This window comes from Gordionus sp. m RMFG-2023, chromosome 2, assembly GCF_954871325.1.
Source record: "Gordionus sp. m RMFG-2023 chromosome 2, tfGorSpeb1-WG-v2, whole genome shotgun sequence".
Lineage (NCBI taxonomy): Eukaryota > Metazoa > Nematomorpha > Gordioida > Chordodea > Parachordodidae > Gordionus > Gordionus sp. m RMFG-2023.
Genome location: NC_088776.1, coordinates 32,118,794 through 32,140,785, shown reverse-complemented (window position 1 = coordinate 32,140,785; position 21,992 = coordinate 32,118,794). Strand labels below are relative to the sequence as shown.

Sequence of the window (21,992 nt, the reverse complement as noted above, 5' to 3'; positions counted from 1 at the left end):
GTTAAAAACTACTATTAAATTGATAACTTGCTGTCTTATTATTTCGATGATCCGGTAATTCTTTAATAAAGTTTGCATCAGATATAGGAATAAATTAGGCTCTCGTTTATAATTTTAATAATGATTAGTGTAACCAAAATGGCGTCTCCACATGATTTGCATTTATGTACACTTTTAATGAATGAATCGTCAGTCTAGGTATTATATATGTCATTGATAAATCCCGACAAACCGGTTGAAATTTGACTTTACATTCACTTTATAAATTATTTTAGAATTATTTATAAAATTTGAAAAAACCTATTTAATTTTTTTAAACTCTAATCGAAATAACTTCTATAATTTACTAACCTCTGAACCCTACTGTGAAACAGAAATGAATATTCCTAAAAAATTTCCAATTTTATGGCATAAATTATAACGAAATTGTTTTGCTTAATTATCTGAAAGAACTCAAAAGTCAAAACATAAGAAATATATACAACTATTGATATAACTTATGATACCAGTTAATTAATTACACATTTATTATACCAATAATTTCTTGGTTATCAGAATAAATAATTTTATTTACATCAATTTCATATATAGCAACAATATTATATTATAAAAATTTAGAGTATCAAGTTTTTGAAAGCACCTTTCCACGTTTGATTATCAAGGCTATCTAAAAATAAAATTAATTACTTAATGTAAATGAAGTAAAAAAAAATTATCTAAAAAATCTGAAAATTTTTATATTTTAATCTCTAATTTATCTACCTACACATATTGAGATACTGGCAATTAAAAAGTGGCCATCAATATATAGATCAACCTCATTTAATTTCAAATATTTCGGGGTTTCATTAGGAGCAGTGGTTTAAATTAAAATATAACATAGTTCAAATACTGGATATTAATTTCTGGGGGGTAGGTTAATAACATTTACTAAATTAAGGCTAAAAATTGTTTCGCTCCATTGTTTTTGGCACACTTTACAGGCATTAATAACAACAATGTATATTGTTGTAGATATAATCCATATCCAGAATTTTAATCTATCATTATTACAGTATATATAAATGGATATCATGTTACCGCCCATACATTTTTTAATATACTTTTCTACAAAGATGGAGGTAGCCTGACGAGACATATACCAATCTTGAGAATTAGGCGTGCCAACGAAAAGATGGAAAATGGGAAGGCAGCGGGTTTACGAGGGTGGTGTTAAAGATGTTTAAAGATTCTGATGATTTAGGGATTGATGGTTAATAAATTTAGTCAATGAATTGTCGCAGAAGGAACTATTCCCGAGGACTGGCGAACAAGTATAATTATCCCAGTATACAAGGGGAAAAGTGATCTTTTAGATAGCGGGTCTTATAGAGCTATTAAACTCTTGGAGCATGCAATGAAATTTAAGAGGGTGTTAGAGAAGCGGATAAAAGAACAAACTAAAATTGATGAAATGCAGTTTGGTTATATATCGGGGAAAGGCACGACAGATGCAATTTTTGTGGTGAGAGAAATACAGGAGGAGTATCTTGCGAAGGAAAAGAAACTGCCTTTTTGTTGATTTGGAGAAAGCACAGAGTACCACGCGAGGTTACCTGATGGGCCTTGAGAAGATTAAGTGTGGAAAAATGGTTGGTTATGGCATTGTATGTGGGAGCACAAACTACAGTACGGACAGGTGATGGAGATAGTGAAATTGAAGTGAAGGTAGGACTTCAAAGATCCGTGCTGAATCCATTATTATTTACCTTAGTAATGGATGTGGTGGCTAGAAAATACGTGAAGGACTTCACTTGGAGCTATTATATGCAGATGACCGTGTATTAATGGCAAACAGCGAGGAAGAATTGAGGGATAAAATTAGTAGATGGAAGATGGCTATGGAAGCAAAGGGCTTGAAAATGAATGCATCGAAGACAAAGTGAAGATGGAGGAATCTGGTAACTGGCCTTTTGGTGTATGTGGGAAATGAGTTGTTAGAAATTCAATCCAATTCACAAGATGCCAGAAATGGGTGCATAATAGATGTAGCGGGAAAAAAGGAGATCTAATGTTAGCAAGAATTATCTTTATTTGTAGAACGTGCATAAAAGGGGTACATAATAATGATAACGTAGAAAATGGTGTTCTGGATGCTGGCAATGGATTAACTATGGGAAAAGTGGATAAATTTTGTCATTTGGGTGATATGCTAAATGCAGATGGTGGTCTAGATTATGCCGTTGTTGCAAGGGTCAGACAAGCATGTTTAGAGAGATGTCGTCTATTCTAACAAATAAAAGTCTCTCTGAAGTTAAGAAATTTACGTAAGCTGTGTGAGGAGTTGTTTAGTTTATGGTAGCAAAACGTGGGCAATGAATGCGACCCACGAGGCCAAATTGGAAAGAACAGAGATGAGGATGATTAGATGAATGTGTGGGGTGAGAAAGAAACATTTGCAAGGAATTGCGAGCAAGATTGGGTATAGAAATGATTGGAGGGGTAATGAGATGAAATAAACTAAGATGGTTTGTATGACAGAAGATGACTGGTTAAAGAGATGTACCTTGATGGAAATAAGAGGATCAAGACCTAGAGGAAGGCCCATGATGACGTGGATAAATGTGATAGCGGCGAATATGAGAAACATGAATCTTACAAATATTGATGTTCAGGACCGTCAAAAATGAAAAAGAAATCAGAGGGAAAACTGATCTCCTGGGTAAACCTGGAAATCTGCATAAAAGGGAGAAGATGAAGAAGGTATGTTTTTATTCTTGGTAGAAGTAATAATTTTCAAATTAAGGTCATTTTTTTGAATAATTTTATTCTAATTTTATAGTAAAGGTTACAAATGATTTGGTGGGAAATTTTAAAGTGGTAGATATTTATTTCTACTTTGAATGTGATAAATAAATGTAAATTGGAATATATATGCGATAATAGGTAGTAATCAATAATATTTTTGGAAATATTTTAGCTGTCATCGGTATTTTTTGACTTGGGGAGCCCCCTCCGCGTACGCGCCTGGTTGAGCTAAAAATTAAAATTTGACCCACCCTTTAAAAGGTCTATTTCTCAGTTCGTGTGTGGAGTTACGAAGAAAATTATATTTTTCCTTAGTTATTCCTATCAATATAATATAATTGATGTGGTAAAATATTATTATTTACTGTAAAGTTCAGTAAATGTATTATTTTATCGTTAAATAATTCAAAAATTTTTAAAGGCCGTTTAGCATTCAATATTTCACTAATGATAAATTATAATGAATAAATTTACATATCTTAGGTTTTCCCATGATAGGTATATTAAATTTCAACTTTTTAGGCTCAGAGCACAGCCATACAAAAGGCGATAAACTAACTCCGCTTGGATCCTAATTATAGAATAAAAAAAATAAAAAAATGTTTTAAATAATAAAATATTTCGATTAAAATCAGAAATGTTAAAACTACAAAATTAGTTATGTTGAATTACATTAAATCAGCCAAAAGAAATCGCTTCTCAACCCAACCCCCATTTAAAAAGAATTTGTATGATGATTAAAATATTGTAATGGTATAAGTTTCAAAAATTACTTTCCATTGTTACTATTTATTTTAATTATTATCCATAAAACTTAAATAAAAAACATCCTTTTTAATTATTATAAAAACTTTAGATTGTGTTTAAAATAAAACTTCAGTAATATAACCTTATGACCCCAATTTACCAATTATATTAGCAACAGATGTTTAGGTCATAGGAATTGGAGAGGTAATTTTGCATAAAGAAGGAGGGAATGAGAGACAAATTATATTTACATACGGAACGTTAAATTCTACAGAAAAAAATTAAAGTCAAATAGAAAGAGAAATAGCCATTATATTTATGCCAAATTAAAAGAATTTATATATGGAAAAAAGGTTACGTTACAAACAGACCACAAGCCATTAATGAGATTATTTCACCCAAAGAAAGATATACCAACAACATCCACTAGCACAAATGTTGGCCAGTTACCTGTACAAACCAGAATTCAAAAGTAAAAATTTAAAACACAAATTATTTTTTAAAAATAGGGGATCTGCAGATCTTTAATCACAATACCGAAAAAATGTTTGACAATCTAAAGGACGTACGTGGATGGTAAATGAAAATACGAGCAAGACAGTAAATGTGGTGGCCAAATATAAACAAAGATATAGAAACATGGGTGGAAAAATGTAAAGAATGCCAGTAACATCACGATTGATTAATAATATAATTCATTTAAAACATGTGACAACAATTTTTTTATAATTATTCTTTTTTTTAATTTCTTTTACAAATAATAATATATTAAAAGAATGATTACACAAGATAATCAAAAAAAATATTCATCACCAAAAATAAATGAATGAACTTACAATTTAACACAAAAAAAACGACCCACATAACATTACTATTATAGAAATATACCTAAAACAGAAAATGAACAAAATCCAGCAAATCCTACACCACCATTTTGAAATAAATTAAAATGTAAGGTAGCGCATGTACAATAATAAAGAAAAAAAATGAGAAAAAACACTTATTTATGAAGTATGGAAGGGAAAGGGAAATATGTCATATTGATCAATTATGGAAAAGAACCGAAGATATATTAAACAAAGAAGGCTTATTAGAAAAAAGAACTGATGATATTTTAAACGAAAAGAATGTACTAAACAATAACAAAGAGATATGAACGAAGGAGAGTGAGGACAATCGATAACCTGTTATAATGAAAAGGAATCATGGACTACAGTAGAACTGGGTAAAGAGCGATATCCAAAGAGGGTAAGGATAAGGACCAAACTAGTCAGATCGGGGGTAGATGTTATATACTCAGATTAAGCATTTTGAAGATTATTAACCTTTTAGCCTTTAAATACATATTGAAAATAGAGAATTTTAATGTATAAATAGTTTTATTAAACTTTAATAAAATAGTTTATGGTTATTACAAATTTATAGTTAATATACATTATACATCACTATATATATATCAGATGAATTTTTTAAAATATACTCGAGCTGGGCAAGGTCTTAAGAAATATCTATGCAGGCCGAATATTTTAAGCCACCGTTATTATATATAAAAATTAAAAATAATAAATTTAAAAAAAATTCCGGCCAGGTCAAAAAAAATCCAGTCCCAGACTAGGCGAATGGTACCTATGTAGGTCTAGATTGTTTTTAAGATACTGATGGAATCTATTTTGCTGTTGAGTAATAAAAGCATGGCGATTCAAAATAAATATTTTTTCAAATAAGTAATTAAGAAAGTCGTCAGCTGTTTGCGTCAGGGTCTCTAGACTGGTTCTATCTACAGATATCCAGCTTGAACGTTATCCTATATATATCATGTGTAATTAATAAATTTTCTAATTTATCCCTTAATGCTTGGCCCCCAGGACATTTATGACATTCAAAACTACAGGCTGGCAGAGGAGGATTGCAAATCATTTTTGGAATTATGCCTTTAAGTCTTTATCTTTGATATGTTCGCGGCCACGACCGCGGGCTGTTCTACGGGGGGATAGGTATCGGCAGAATTCGAGGGACCGGGATTTTCTGGTAGGTTGACGTTGAGTTTTAACTTAGTCATCATCGGGTAATTTTAGTAATTTAATTTATTGTTAAAATATCACAATTTATCAAAGAATAAAACTTTAAGAATTTTTAACACAAAAAATATTCAGTAAAATAATTTTAAAAAAAGAATCCCCAATAAAGGTATTTTTGCAACCTTTTATAATTTATCAAACAAAGAAAAAAAAATAACATGTTGTTATATAATATCACGATACAATCATTCTTGAAACTGGTCAGAACCAGTTTCAAATACAATATAAAAATAAGGTATAATATCAATATATATAAAAAAAAGGACGATGGGAAAACAAAAGAAACAAGTGGAGAAAAACTTAAAGAAATAAGTTATACGGGACAAGAAGGGGGGGTAGAACATAACACTCCTCCCCTCTTAAATACGGCTACCCGGCCGTCGGCGCCGATTTCATTCTTAATTCCTACAAAAATAAACCAAGACGGCATTCGCCGCACCGCTGGTTTAGAGCGGATTTAATAACGAAGGTAGATCCTACCTTAAGTCAATAAAATAAATAAAACGACATTCGCCGCACCGCTGGTTTAGAGCGGATTTAATAACGAAAGTAGATCCTACCTTAAGTCAATAAAATAAATAAAACGGCATTCGCCGCACCGCTGGTTTAGAGCGGATTTAAAAACGACTAAATTTTGAAAATACGTGGAGGACTTATTAAAAAAAAGGAATTTGTAACAGGTAGATGACCACACAAAAAAAAATCAATATATATAAAATCAAAATACAATGTTTTAAAAAAAATCTGTTCTTTTGTGGAAATACGGCATTCTCCTCCCCGCTTAAATTGGGCTACCCCGGGGTGGTAGGTCCAAGAGATCTTGTGGGTTATTTGAAATTTGTTGAGTCTGTTTGTACGTAGTCGTTTTGTTATTTTGGTTAAGTGCTTCGGCCATTTCCCAGGTTTGCGCAATTTTTAACTTCCCTTTAAACGTTATATTATCGGACGTGATTACGTGACCTCTTATTCCGGAGGATTGTATCCCCGCTCCGAATTGGGAGGACAGGAAAAGGTCCCAGCTGGGGCCTAGATCGCACTGTGAGGCCAAAGCTATGAAAGCTTCCGCATATTCAGTAATCGTTTCGCCATCTTGCTGGATGCGTTGACGAAGCTTGTTGATTGATAGACCTTTGTTGTTATTATTGTTTCCCAAAATCGTTTTTACGTCCTCTATTGACAGTTCCAACATAGGCCTTGGTGCAAATTCTAACTTTAATTTTGTATATAGGCTGTGACCGCACGATGATAAGAATAAGGATAGTAAATTTGCCTCAGGTTGATGTCGGTGGATAAGCATAAAACGTTCGAGGTAATGATCTGTTGGTTCTTCCGGGTCGTAGATTATCGAATGCACGTTGGGCGCCAGTGATATGTTCGCGGCCACGACCGCGGTTCTACCGGGGGATAGGGAGAGGGATCGGCAGAATTCGAGGGACCGGGATTTTCTGGTAGGTTAACGTTGAGTTTTAACTTAGTCATCATCGGGTAATTTTAGTAATTTAATTTATTGTTAAAATATCATAATTTACCAAATAATAAAACTTTAAGAATTTTATTTAACACAAAAAATATTCAGTAAAATAATTTTAAAAAAAGAATCCCCAATAAAGGTATTTTTGCAACCTTTTATATATCAAACAAAGAAAAAAAAATAACATGTTGTTATATAATATCGCGATACAATCATTCTTGAAACTGGTCAGAACCAGTTTCAAATACAATATAAAAATAAGGTATAATATCAATATATTAAAAAAAGGACGATGGGAAAACAAAAGAAACAAGTGGAGAAAAACTTAAAGAAATAAGTTATACGGGACAAGAGGGGGGGGGGGAGGTACAATCTCAAATCCTTATTTTTTGTTAAAGTTGCTACCTATTATTGGCAACTTAACATTCTGATGGATTAGGTCAAACCGAGTGAGTGCCACTTGAACCTAGCATTATGCAATTTTTGGGCACAATGAGGCGAATTTTGAAAATCCGAATTTAAGAGAAGGGTAGATAGCTTTAAAATTTATATAGATTTCTTTTAAATTATTAAGAATTAATTGTTTTTGAACATTAATCCTATCATCATTTTTAATTATTGAATGGCAATCTTTTTTTTGGGCAGTAATCTACTATATTCATCATTTAAATAGAAACTTTTTACAACGTCAACTGTGCTCTGATCTATGGTTTTACCTGCCTTGGGATTAGGAGTTGAAAAAACCCCTTTTGACCAAGAATGAATTTTGAATTACGGATCATATAAAACGAAGCGTTAAATTGTTTTTTAATTTTGTGAATGCTCCAATTTGGGGGTAATGTCGTTAATAATTGATATTTTTATATTTTAGACAATAATGGATAATTATTTTTCATATGAATTATCCAATCGTCGCTACCATTTGTATTCATATTTGGTTGAAGAATTTTGCCAATAGCTATTGAAATTCTGCTGAGCTTTTTCTTGGGATAGCCTTTATAGTCTCTTTATTTTTATTGAAGAATGCCCCATTTGATTTAAAGTAGAATTTAAGGATTCTAATAGGGAGTTGCGCATTGTCGTTATTAATTGGATAATCATTTTCTATATCGGTGGAGTTTAAGAAATTATTTGAAGTTGTAGGGATGTTGTAATCCTCTAAAATTAGAATACTATTATTCTTTTTATATAAAAATTTGCGACACTTAGGACAAATATATTCTCCTTTATTAATTTTATGATTGTCATTATTGAACCTTTTATGGAATAGTGATTTGGAAGATTCAATGGATTTGTACAAAGCATATTAATAAATTAATTCAAAAATTATAAATTTTAGGAAAAAGTAACATATAAAAAACTCGATAAATTATTGGAGGAAAATTATTAGAAAAATCGATAATTTAATTAATGCTTACTTAATAAATTTTATTATCTATAAATTAAATTCAAGAAAATTTAATTAAAATTATTTTAAATATTTATAATATACTACTATTAATTATTCGATAAATATTTTTATTATGGAATAAAAAAATATTTTAAACTACTTATGCCATCTAGCGGATTTTTCAAAAATGAGATTACTAATTAATTTTTTTGGCCCCACTTTGAAATTTTTATATGAACAATTCTTGGTACTCTATAAAATATCTGAAATTTAAAAAAAAAATTTAGTCTAACATTTTAAAAAATTAATTAAAATTTTTACCCACAATTAAAAAAATATATATAAACTAAGAATTAATTTTATTTAACACATGTTCAAGAGTTTACTTAGGGCTATAAAATTAGCCATAATAGATATACATAGTGCATCTAATATAAAAGTTATCCCAATTTTAAAAAATCATTTTTTTTCAAAAAATGATCAAGCTGAGCCAATTTGAAACCCTTATATCTCCGGTTCTAATAAAGTTAAGAGTCTAATATTTTGGATTCGTCAATTACAATATTTTATCAACTTAAATACCAAATTTTAACAAAATCTGAGATGGTCGGGTTGTAAAGTGATTGATTTGACATGGAATGACCCTCTGATTTATATATTAGTAGCTAGTTTGTAAACTAGCTATTCTTCCAGATTGTCTGTATTCTATTTATGTATACTGGCTATCTAGTTGGTAAACTAGCTAGGCATCAAGTTTATATTGGGGATGCATATGAAAATTAAGATTTATAAATGCATGTAATTTGTTTGGTCTTGATTAAAGTGCTCAAGACATTTTTAATAAATTTTCAACAAAGTTATTTATTTTAAATCATTTATTGTTTTAAAAAATAGGTGGAGATTATAAAAAATTTTAATATTTTATTTTTAAAAACATTTTTTATTTTCCCCTAACGCTTATTTTTTAAAAGTAAAATTATATAAAACATTCATATGAATTCACTTTCAAAAAATAAGCAATTATATATTTGGTTCCATAACATCTATTTATTCTATGGCAGAAAAAAATAGCACGTGAAGCTCCCCTTGCTTATATGGTGGCTTCGTAACTACTAAACTTCTAGCTAGTTTACAAACTAAGTTTTTATATTAAATACTAAGGGCCGGGTTGATTCTTCTGTAGATTTGATATGGTATACAACATATTGCTCAGCAAAAAAACTAATAAAAAAATATATTTAATTTGTGAAATGGAAAAAATCAAAATAAAGCCTATATTTCGATCTTTAGATCAATGTTGTATTATACTCTAGAAGTAATAAGAAATTATTTTAAAAGTACCCGTTTTCTGAATTCCTCTTGTGTGAGGCAATTATCAATGCTGACACAGCCTAATAAGCACCCAGTTGGATAACTCCCAGGATATTTCATTTTAGTAGCCTCTGGTTTACCTATAATTATTTTATACATTAATTTTTCTATATTTTCTATAGAAAGTGCATTTAAATATCATCACTTCCCTCTATCACTTTATATTTATTATTCATTGATAAAGAATTATAAACCTAAAATATTGGCATAATATTCTTGGTAGAAACTTTCAATAGTTTTAATTTCACTGGTTTCGGGTCGTTTAGTAGTAGAGGCTATCCATAATCTGCCTCTATGAGCCGTGTACCAATTTCTTCCTTCTTCCCTTAGGAATTTTTTTAAAAAAATTTCGAATTATTATATATCGAATTCTTCGCTCCTATCTGAAAATGAAATCTCAGGCAAAATATAAAGCTTCCATTCGTGTAAAAAATTTCTGGCATAAATATTTTTAATATTAAACCATATCTTGTAACAAATATATTGCTTTAGATAAACATTTAGAATGGCATAAAAGTTTCAGAATAAGAGTGAGGGATAAATATTATAAGCTAATAAATATGATGATATGCTAATTATTGAATTTGTTAATTGCTAAAATAATTTTTAAAATATATTCATCTTCTACAATTTGCAGATATACTTCAAGATGCTTAAAAAGATTTAATACCATAAAATTAATAGTTTGGCACGTTTTATTATAAAAATTGATAAGAATTTACCCCACTTTCCGGTAAATCCTATCTATGCCACTAAAGCTACCTCATATTACCATAATGGCTATGAAAATTTAAATTTCCAGAAGGGAGAGGATTTAAATGTATTTATGGACAAGTTGATAATGAATTAATGAAGGGCTCTGAATTAAAAGGCTTAAAAATTTAACAAGCCATATTTGGAGTAAGTAAAAATTAAAAGTAACCAAATAAATAAAGATTAGACTCTGAAATAATTTCGCTGAGAAGGAATATGTAAAATGTATTATTATTTTTAGTGCTTCATCATTTTAAAATTATGTTCATAATTTACAATATTTATATTATAAAATTTAACTTTTTAACACCAAATATGAGGAGGGAAGCATGTGGTTGATGCATGCTCAGACATTTTTTCTGATCAAAACTATTCAAAAATTCATCATCTTGAAGCCTAGTGGAATTATTATTGAATTTAGAATTCGGACAGGAAAAAATTTTGTCATTCGAAGATAATTGAGTAATAACACTATAGTCAAACTTATAAAAAAGAATATATTTTTTTTAAATATATATAATACAAAAATTTTAAAATAAAAAATACACTACCGGCCATAAATGATTGCCCACCCTGCATTTTCTTAACATTTTTCTTAAAATAAGACAAATAACATACAATATGAGGTTTATCAAATTTATTTATAAGTTTACATATTATTGCATAAAATTACAAAAAATAAAAGATATAGCAATTAATTAAGATCAAATTTTGGTCTCATCAATATGACCACCTTTATTCTTAATAATTGCTGCACAAATTTTTGGTAATCTTTCGATGAGATTTTTTAAATATTCAGAAGTGATATTGTTCCATTCTCTCTGTAATACTTCCCTAAGGTGCGAATGAGAGGTTAGAGGGCTTTTTTCGCACAAGTCGATCAAGGTGATCTTATAAAAGTTATTGGATTTAGATCGGGAGACTGGGATGGCTAAGTCAACTCGTGAATACCGTGTTGTAGATTTTGTAAATAATCTTTGCATAGCCTGGATGTATGCTTTGAGTCATTATCTTGTTGAAATAAAAGGTTATTACCGATCAAACGCTTTCCTGATGAAATCACATGGTTTTCAATGATTTGCAGGTATCCCTCCTTGTTAAGGATTCCTTTAATTTTGGCAATGTCATTGGTTGCCCCAGCACCAAAGCACCCCAACACCATAACAGACCCTCCCCCGAATTTGACTGTAGGAATTATGCAGTGATCCCTCATTCGCTCTCCAGCTGAGCGGCGGATATATTGCCTTCTTTTAGAACCGAAGATCTCTAATTTTGACTCATCACTCCATAAGACCTGGTACCAGTTGGCAGATGTCCAAAATTGATGTTTTCGTGCCCAGTCTATTCGCTTGAGTTTTTTTTTGCTCAAGAGTGGTTTTAACCTCTACCTTACCATAAAGTTCAAAGCTCCTAAGGCGTCTTTTCACAATTGTGACACTTACCGGGTTTTCCCGAGTCAGATTAATCTTTGCTATCTCTGAGGCAACAAGGCGTTGATTGCGTTTACTGATCCTTGCTATATACCTATCATCGCTTAAAGTCGTTTTGCGGGGTCTTCCAGGCCTCTTTGGATTCGATATTGTATTATTGTTGCGTAATCTTTTAAGTATACAATCGACTGTTCGTCGATCTAGATTTAATTCTCTGGGAATTCGGTGATTACTTTTACCAATTATGTGTAAATGAATTATTTTGCAATTAGTTGGAATAGAAATTTCTTTTCTTTTAATCATTTTGGTCGAATGTTCGTTAAAATTTATAAAATTAAAGGCTTATTTAAAGAATGATTTAAAACAAAAAAAATCTAGGAATTTTTTAAAAATAATTAAAAATGGGTATTAATAATCAGATTAGAATGTGATTAATGATTTTTTTCCAAAAAACAATGGGCAATTAAAAATTGTTGCTGAACTAAACTAATGAACCCTATTTTACCAAATAGGTCATTTTTGACATGTTGCTTCCAAAGGCTAAATTTCATAGAAAAATATATTGAAATTCCGAGTTTTTTATTTCTAAATATGTCTAAACAACTTAAATTAATTAATCAATTCGCTTTTACCCAAATAAGTTAAAAGGTTTTAAGTTATTAATTTTTTTAAATACAGTGGGCAGTCATTTATGGCCAGTAGCGTATATAAATTGTGAAAGACCAAATTTTGAAAATTTTTAAATCTCATACCCTAAAACCTTAAGAAAATAAATCCTAGAAGGGGAAAAATATTAGAAAATTTATTATTGAATCATAATTGAATCCAGTCATGATAAAGACTAATAAAAACTAAATTATAGATATAAAACACAAACTATTTTTTATACCAAGTGATCAGTGGCGTAGCCAAGATTTATCATGGGAGGGGGGGGGGGGCAAAAAAAAATTTTTGGGGAGGGGGGGGGCTTCGCCCCCAAACCCTATTTTTAAATTTTGCCAATATTATGTGCTTTATTAGCAGGGGTTCGAACCGAACCGAACCGCAAAACCGGAATGAACCGTTATGATTTTCTGAACCGTAACCTTAACCGAACCGTTATGAAGAAAATATTAAAAGAGCGAACCGAACCGTTATGAAGAAAATATTAAAAGAGCGAACCGAACCGTTATAAATATTTTGAACCGGTTTAAACCGGTTCAAAACGGTTTTAAAAATAATTAATTTTAAATTATTAACTTAAATTTAAAATTTTAATTTTCCTGAAGTATATCAAAAACTTAATTCGTTAAAATTAGATATAGCAACAAGATATGATAGGTCCATATTGGGGATCAATATTCAATTTATAAATAACGGAAAAATAAAATTAAGGACTCTATGCATGAAAGTGATTAAAGAACGACACACATCAGAATATCTTAAAAAAATTATTCTAGATGTTCTAAAAGAATATGAAATAAAAATTGAGCAGATTTACACAATAACCACCGATAATGCAGCAAATATGATTAAGTTAATTAGCTATTAATACTACATGATGAAGAAGATGATGAAGACGATGACCTTAACGATTATTTAATTAATGATGATTTAAATAATAATGATATATATAATGACGATTTAAATAATAATGATATAATTCATGATGAAAATAGAGAAATTTTTAATATTGAAAATAATAATCTTGCACCAAATGCCAGATCCATATTAATAGGTATTAGTAGATGTGCTTCACATACATTTCAATTAGCAATTAATGATTGCATTAAAAATTCAAATGAAATTGTCATTATAAATAAAGCAAGAAACATCTGCAAAAAAATAAGAAATCAGACAACAATGGCTATTCTCTCAAAATTAAATTTGAAAAAACCACTAATAGATTGTTGCACAAGATGGAACTCTATCTATTTAATGTTGGAGAGATTACTAGAGTTAAAAAGCTTTTGCCAAGAAATATCGCTCCAAAGCGATCGCGAAAAATGTTTATCAGAAAATGAATGGAAAATAATTAGTGACATATTAAAAGCTTTATATCCAGCTTATGTTTTGACAAAATATTTACAAAGTGAACAATTGACAATGGGCGATTTTTATGCTGCGTGGATCAAATGTCTCATGCAAACGAGTAAAGCAGACACTCCATTTGCCAGACTTTTAGTTTCTACGATGAAAGCACAAGAATTAAATTTCAAAAATGAAGTTTTTTGCTCTGCTATTTATCTCGACCCTAGATATAATGTATTTTTAACTTTTGAAGAAAGAGAGATCGCCAGAAAACATCTTTGTAAAACTTGGAACTTGATACAAAATCTAAATAATCAGAATATTGAAATTCTAAATACTATGCCTACGTGTTCGTATTCGAAGGATAATTTAGATGATTATTTTGAAGATTTATTAAAGTCGCATGAAAGTCTTAATAAGAATAATTCTCAGGGCATCGAAAATTATAATAAATGTATAGAAATAGAATATATAATTCGGTCATTTGATAATATAGAGAGATTAGAAAAAGATACTAATCTTTTGAATTATTGGGAAAATGTAAAGAATAGTATGCCAGAACTTTATAAGTTAGCTATAACTGTACTAGCAGTTCCAGCTACGCAGGTCTCCGTAGAAAGAGCATTTTCAAGCCTTAAGTTTATACTCTCTGCACAGAGAACTAAATTAAATCCTGAAATATTAGAAAATATTTTAGTTATCCGTTCGAATTCTCTTTTTAAACCTAAATACATATTATATTATTGTATTTACGCATGTTTGTTTTTATCTTATTTATTTATAAAATAAAAAAAAACTTATTTCCTAAATTTAATAAAAATATCTATTAGATTATCATGGATAAATTAAATAAGAAATTATAAACTAAAAAGATTTTTCTCTAAAATTAATATATACATGGTTAATGATTAATTTTTTTTTAAATTAAATTTATAAAAACCGGAACAAACCGAAAAGAACCTTTATAAATTATAAACCGAACCGATATGATTTTTTTTTAAAAAACCAAAATGGAACAAAACCTTTATAAAATTTTAAACTAAAAACCGGAGCGAACCGAACCGTTATACTAAACGGTTCGAAACCCTGTTTATTAGTGTCAAATCGTAGCCAGCATAAATGAAAGAATATTAGTAACAGAATTTTGGCCAATTTATAATTAATAAGTGGCTGGAAACATTATTCTAAAATTTTATCAATGTTTAATAAATTGTAAATTAATCTCTCCAGTGTAGAAAGAAAAAAAAATTTGCCCCCCAAACCTTCCATTTTTTATGATCACTCAATAAATCTTATTGATTTTAATTAAATTTTAGAATTTCATTATAAATTTTTTTTATTGTTAAAATAATGAAGTATAATAAATAACATCCCTTATTTATTTTAATGATAAAATACAATAAAATAAATTTCTAAATGTAGAAATTTTATACAGATAATTATATTAAAAATTTATTGTATATAACTCAATAAAATATAAGTAATTCTTGTATGGTATTTTTAAAAAAATATAATTTAACAATTATAATTAATACAAATTAATCAAAATATAAATAATTCATATTGCAAATGCAATACTTTTATTAAAAATAGGCGCAATTACACATGGAAAGGGCCTGCAAAGCATTTTTTGGTCTCAAAGAGTATTCTATTTTATCAAAATCTTTATACCAAAATACGATATCACAAAATATCTTATCATGTGATCCTAATAAATCATCAGAATAAAATGAGATTATCTTAATATCCTCTCGTGTTTCAAGTGTAATCAACAATTCAGACTCAACTGGGTGAAGAAAATAGAAGTTTTTAAAATAAAATTGTGACTAATAAGTTTTCATTTAATTGAAATAAAAATGTATTAATAAGGGGAATAAAAATATTTATTTTATAAAAATCCTCAATCATAGATGCATCAATATTTAAGCGATTGGACTGTCTAAAAACTACTCTAGGTTTAAAAATTTCAATCCCAAACATATTAGCGATCTCCTTTACTTTCTCATATATTTCATGAAATTTTCATCAACATTATCTCTGATATTTGTTAATATTTCAACATTATCCTTTGCCCTATTCATAACCTCCCTTAAATCCAAATCAATTTTTTGTAGCATTTTGCTAAAATCATATTAAAAATATGGCTTCGTAATAGCTTCCAAAAGATTTTCAGCATATGCGGAATCTTTTACTTAGCTTGATATGTAGGATTCGAGCACTGCAAAAATAACTTCATATAATTCGATGAAAAGTCTCACTGATTGTTGTCTTTCAATGAATAGTTGGGCAAAATCTTTTTAGTTTTTTTTTGATTATTTGAATCTAAAAGGCTGCTTCTTCTTGGGTTGTGTAAAAAGTCACAAACTGACGATATTGTTTCTATATTTTGAAAAATATATTAGAATTATAAAAAGATATCTATAATACATAATAAAATCCAATTAAATTAAAATATTTTTACGTAAACTGTTCTGGATGTCTCGAATTTCGCATGCCTCATATATAAACATATTTAGGTAATGTGAACTACAGTGAACATATAGAGTTGTGCTATAAAGCTCTCTAATTCTTGATTGCACCCCTTTAACGTGACCACTCATTGAGGGAGCTCTATCATATCCTTGGCCTCTCATTAGATTTAAATCTAAATCTAGGTCTTGAATGGATGCTAAAAATTTTTGGCTAAGGTTTTTGATTTAGTGTCATGTATGTCAATAAATTGAACAAAGTGTATTTTGAAATCACCTGATTCTATATCAATAAACCTTACTGCTATGGATAATTGCTATGTCACCAACATCCAACCGAAGTCTCATCCGCCAAAACATTAAAAAATGGTGATGCTTTCACTTTTGATGAAATTTCTTTGACCCTATTGCATATGGCTATTATTCATTTTGAATACTTGGACTAAGGTAGGGTAGGTGGCATTTTTAGCAGAGCTTTCAAAAAGCTTTATATAGTTATCATTATTATTACATAAAAGTTTCAACAATTCCTTGAAATTCCCTTCATTATGAGAAGAGTATGTAAGTGTGAAGGGGCCAGCAGATATTCTACGAGCTCTTAATGCTAAGCCCTGCCTCCCTAACAAAATGATTGCATCAATTATTATAATTTCTTGCTCTGTTGGTTGTAACAATATCAAATTTTTTTTTATTCAATACATTAGATATTGATATCTTTTGATTCATAGAGATGGCTTTTAAAGTATCCGATATCTCACAAGAATTGAGATGGTAAATATTTTAGTTCGTATAATTTTTAATATATATTTTTAAACCATGTGATCATTTAAAATTGAAAATTCTTATTTGTTTTTTTTAAATATATATCATTTTGATATCGTATATGGGTATTCCATGACAAATCGACCAGCAATTTGGCCGACCATCTCAAAAATGAATGAAACTTGGCATGTTAGTTATTTATGTTGTAAATGTTAATAAAATCAAAATTTTAGAGTGCTAGCTCAACCAGATCCAAAGATATACACCTTCAAAGTCGAAAATCGCGAAGTGCGTGATTTCATTTAAATTTTGTTATTTTAAAAAATACTTAAGATAGAGTTACAAATTATATATCATTTTATAGCCCTTAAAATTTTAAGTTGGAAAATATTTTAAAAAATTAAAAAATTTCAAGTGTATCTGATTTCCTGTAAAAATAAAAAAATTAATATTGTTAGGAAGAGATTTTTTTAGGTGCTAATATTCACTAAAATGTTTATTACCTTTATATTAAACGATTTAATAAAAAATCGCGATAGCCATTTTTGTTTTTTTAATTTTATTTGATATTTTATTATTTTTATAAATAAATAAATGTAATATAGATGGCGTTATATTAATTTTTTTTATAATATATTATTTTAATAAAAATATGAATGGTATTGTGATTAAAATTAAAAAATCAATTGAGTATAACCAAGAATGATGCCCGGGGGCGATATGTAAGTAGGCAGCCCATAAGATATGATTTTATTAAGACGCTATATTGTAAAATAAACATATTTTAAAATTTTATACACAAACAATATAAAAATATATACTTTTGTTTTAATCTTATCCCATTTTGTGCTTATTAATAGAATTTCTTGAGACGATAATTTGTTGGTATGTCCTGTTACTGTAATAGGATCTACTATTGTTATTATTTGATTAATGGGTAACCATATCTTTTCCTCAATTGTGGAATAAAAGAAGGATGGTGATGGTCCATGGGGGATGTAAAAAGGAAATATTTATCTTCTCAGTAATTTCATTCTTTTTAGTACTGTGGCTAACCACCAAAAATCGTCATAAACACATGTTACGAATCCTTTGATATCAGCAAAAGACAAATTATCGGCATTTGAGATATTGTTAATTTGAAAGTCATCTGCATATTAATATATTTTTAATTTAAGCTTACTTAAACTCAAAGGAAATGCAGCATGTATTTCCGGAGTTCCTGGAATGGGATGAGCTAAATTGAATCTTTCTCATAGTTTAATTTCTTGTAAATTGTATTGTTCATTGGTTATATATTTGTAAAATTTACTGATGGCATGTTTTGTTTTGCAAACTGATATAAATCAACTGGAGTTAAAATGTGTCCAGAATTGATGCGTTGAAGGCCTGAACGTGCTGCTAATCCTTTTAATGTTCCACCAAGGCCATAATATGGACCTTTTCTATGGGATGTAGCTGAAAAATGCTTTTCAGCTGCTACACCATCTGATTCATGATAATATAGATTTACAAAAAAATTTCTGTTTTTATATTGTGCAGCTGATCCGTCAGAGCAGTAATATATTTTGTTTGGCTTTCTGAATTGATTGGTCAAAAATTTTATCATTTTAGTCTGGTATAAATGTACTTGAATATCATGTTGAAGTAACTCTGATATTGCCATATAATTAAGGTTTTAAGTGATGGGCAAATGTAAAAGAGGAAGGCCAAAACTTCAATGGGGCCATAAAGTTAGAGCCAATATAAAGAAGTATAAATTAGATAAAAGAGATTGTATTAATAACATAAAGTGGAGAGAGATGTTGAAGGAGAAGAGAAAAAAAAAATATTGCCATTATTATAATATGCTATCATAGGATGGATAGTGGCTTGATTATTATTTCAGCAGAATTCTTGAACAGTGTCTTGGATTATAAATGCACAATTTTCAGAGAAATCACAAATTATCATAAATTCATTCAGTTATAAAAAATGTTTAAGTTTAGAAATATATGATGATTGATTGGTAGCGATGATAGGAATAAAAAAATAAAATAAGCTGATAAAATCGTTTTTTTAAATAATAACGATAGTAGATCCACAGCAATGAAAGGATATATCTATAAATTATGGCCTTAGGCTATAAATAAGCGCAAAATTAATAGTTTAAATATAAAATTTTAAAATATGTTTATTTTACAATATAGCATCAATAAAATAATATCTGAATGGGCTGCCTGCTTACATATCGCCCCAGGACATCATTCTTATTTATACTCAATTGATTTTTTAATTTTAATCACAATACTATTCATATTTTAATTAAAAATTATATATTATAAAAAAAATTATAACGCCTTTACATTCTTTTATTTATAAAAATAATAAAAATTCAAATAAAATTAAAAAAACAAAAATGCTATCGAAATATTTTATTAAATCGTTTAATATAAAGGTAATAAACATTTTTGGTGAATATTAACACCCAAAAAAAATGCGTTCCTTAATGTTAATTTTTTTATTTTTACCGGAAATAAGAAAACACATGAAATTTCAAATTTTTTTTATATTTTCCAACGTAAAATTTTAAGGGCTATAAAATGATATATAATTTGTAACTCTATCTTAAATATTTTTTAAAATAACAAGATTTAATGAAATCACGCACTTCGCGATTTTCGACTTTGAAGGCATATATCTTTGGATCTGGTTGAGCTAGCAATCTAAAATTTTGATTTTATTAACATTTACAACATAAATAACGAACATGCCAAGTTTCATTCATTTTTGAGATGGGCGGCCGAAAATCTCGTTTTTTTGGTCGATTTGACATGGAATCACCCATACAGTATTTTATTTATTAATTGAAACCGTTTTTTAAATGAAATTATTCACAATATAAAATTTTTAAATAAAAAAAAATTTTGGAGGTTATGGAGAGGGGGGTTCAATTCCAACTCCCCCCCCCCTGTCTATGCCACTGCAAGTGATTTAATCTAAATAAATGATTCTGATAAAGTCTAAACAATAAATATATCCTAATAAAAATTTCATAATTATTTTAAAAAACATTGTATTTCTATTTGGGCTAAAAAATATGAAGCAACTTAACAATGATTAATAGCCATTAGTAATCTGCATTGAACCTATATTTTCAAGCCCACCAGTTCTGATTTAGATTATTTGTTCACCCAGCCTGGCTCAAATTTGTTTAAAAATAAAACAAATTTCTTCAATATAGATTTACATTTTTAAATTGAACAAAATTGAGTTTTTAATCATATAAACAAATAAAAATTATTGGCAAATCATTTCTTGCAAAAATTTTATATACACCAATTTTATTTCAAAATTTTAAGCCCAACCCAGCCTGAACCAATTCTATTTTTGTACATCTCTAAAACATGTCAGTAATAGGTGAAATTCAAAGTTTTGATGATGTGACTTAGTCTCAACCCCTATCCTAATTTGGTACTGTAATACAAAATTACATTCATAAAAAATCTTAATGAACAAGTAAAAAAAAGATTTTTAAATAATTTTCAATTTTATAAAGTTTTACATGTTTAATACCTTAGGAAGTGGAAAGTTTTTCAATATTTTTTCATCTATGTTTGAATTATTATCAATATCTAAGAAATTCTCATTTGGTTGTGCAATTATATTTTTTGGTTTTTCAATTTTCATTTCTTCCATGTTTGTGATTTCATTTAAATCATCTTGAAAAACATTGCTATAAATTCCTAAAATATATAAACAATATTTCTAATATACTTTTTATTAAAGTCAATCAACAAAGATATTGTTTTATTTGATTTTGATTTATGTTTTGCTTCAAAAAGCAATTTTTCTCTCTCTTGTTTAATTTTCCGTTGTATAGGTGAAAGCCAACTATTATGTTCCAAAGCAAAATAATCTGATTGATCATCAATAACTAAAGTCCTTTCTGCACTTTATTTTAAAATTATACATTATAAATCTCTTTATAATAAAAACCTAGTTTTATCATAATTTAACAGTCTATTTTTATTTTCAATGGCCTTTTCAAGAGTTTGTGTTAGTTCACACTTTTGATTCATCAATTTATTAAGTAACTTATCGCTAGCTTTAGAACATCTATTAAGTATTTCTTGTTCTTCATTTGAGCATACCTAAAATGACAAATATTATTTAAATTAATAATTTTTTTACTATATTATCACAAAAATGGCAAGGTCCAGATCCTTCCTGGACGCAAACAATTCTACCACATTTCATGCAATTATTTATTAATTTGTGTTTGGAGGCCTGACATTCACAAGGATGTCTACCTGGTAATAAAATAGAATGGCTATTTTCTGCGTAAAGGTCAGTATATTTTTTTTTAGTCATAATGTCATGAGTTAGCTAATTTTAACAGAAATGACAGATGATATTTGACTGATTTTCTCATGAATTAAATTGGCTAAATTTAAGAATTTGAGTTTCAACTATTAAATAATCTGAAGAGATAATGATGCAAATATGGTCCAAAATTAATTGCCTATTACACAGGTTATCATGTTATGAATACTAGATACCAGTTAATAAATGGGATATTTTTACATATCACATATTATAATTCAAACAACATTCATTTATTTATATAACCATGATCATTTATAAGGCAGGATACATAATATTATAATATAATTTTTTTTACATTGTAATAATTTAACATTATCACACGGTATGATACATACATATATGACATCTATATATATA

The 21,992-nt window shown here is 28.6% G+C and overlaps 1 protein-coding gene across 1 annotated transcript; it reads right to left on the bottom strand.

The window, feature by feature from the left end:
• Positions 1 to 549: 549 nt before the first annotated feature.
• On the bottom strand, positions 550 to 21,650 carry LOC135923105 (activating signal cointegrator 1-like). The gene is made up of 9 exons (XM_065457678.1): positions 21,441 to 21,650; positions 21,246 to 21,400; positions 21,024 to 21,200; positions 20,823 to 20,982; positions 10,898 to 11,079; positions 10,039 to 10,169; positions 9,815 to 9,924; positions 3,262 to 3,358; positions 550 to 667 (listed from the first exon to the last, which is right to left on the bottom strand). The coding sequence occupies exons 1-9, from the start codon at positions 21,618 to 21,620 to the stop codon at positions 615 to 617; spliced, it is 1,245 nt and encodes a 414-aa protein (XP_065313750.1). The 5' UTR covers positions 21,621 to 21,650; the 3' UTR covers positions 550 to 614.
• Between the last annotated feature and the right edge of the window lie 342 nt (positions 21,651 to 21,992).

Bases quoted from the DNA above. Each gene is read 5' to 3' on its own strand.
- LOC135923105 (XM_065457678.1), bottom strand. From the start codon at position 21,620: ATGACTAAAAAAAAATATACTGACCTTTACGCAGAAAATAGCCATTCT. The intron at 20,983-21,023 runs GTATATTAGAAA...AGGAATTTATAG, and splicing joins TTGATTGACTTTAATAAAAA to CAATGTTTTTCAAGATGATT. The intron at 668-3,261 runs GTAAATTTATTC...TTTTATTTTTAG, and splicing joins CATGGGAAAACCTAAGATAT to ATAGCCTTGATAATCAAACG.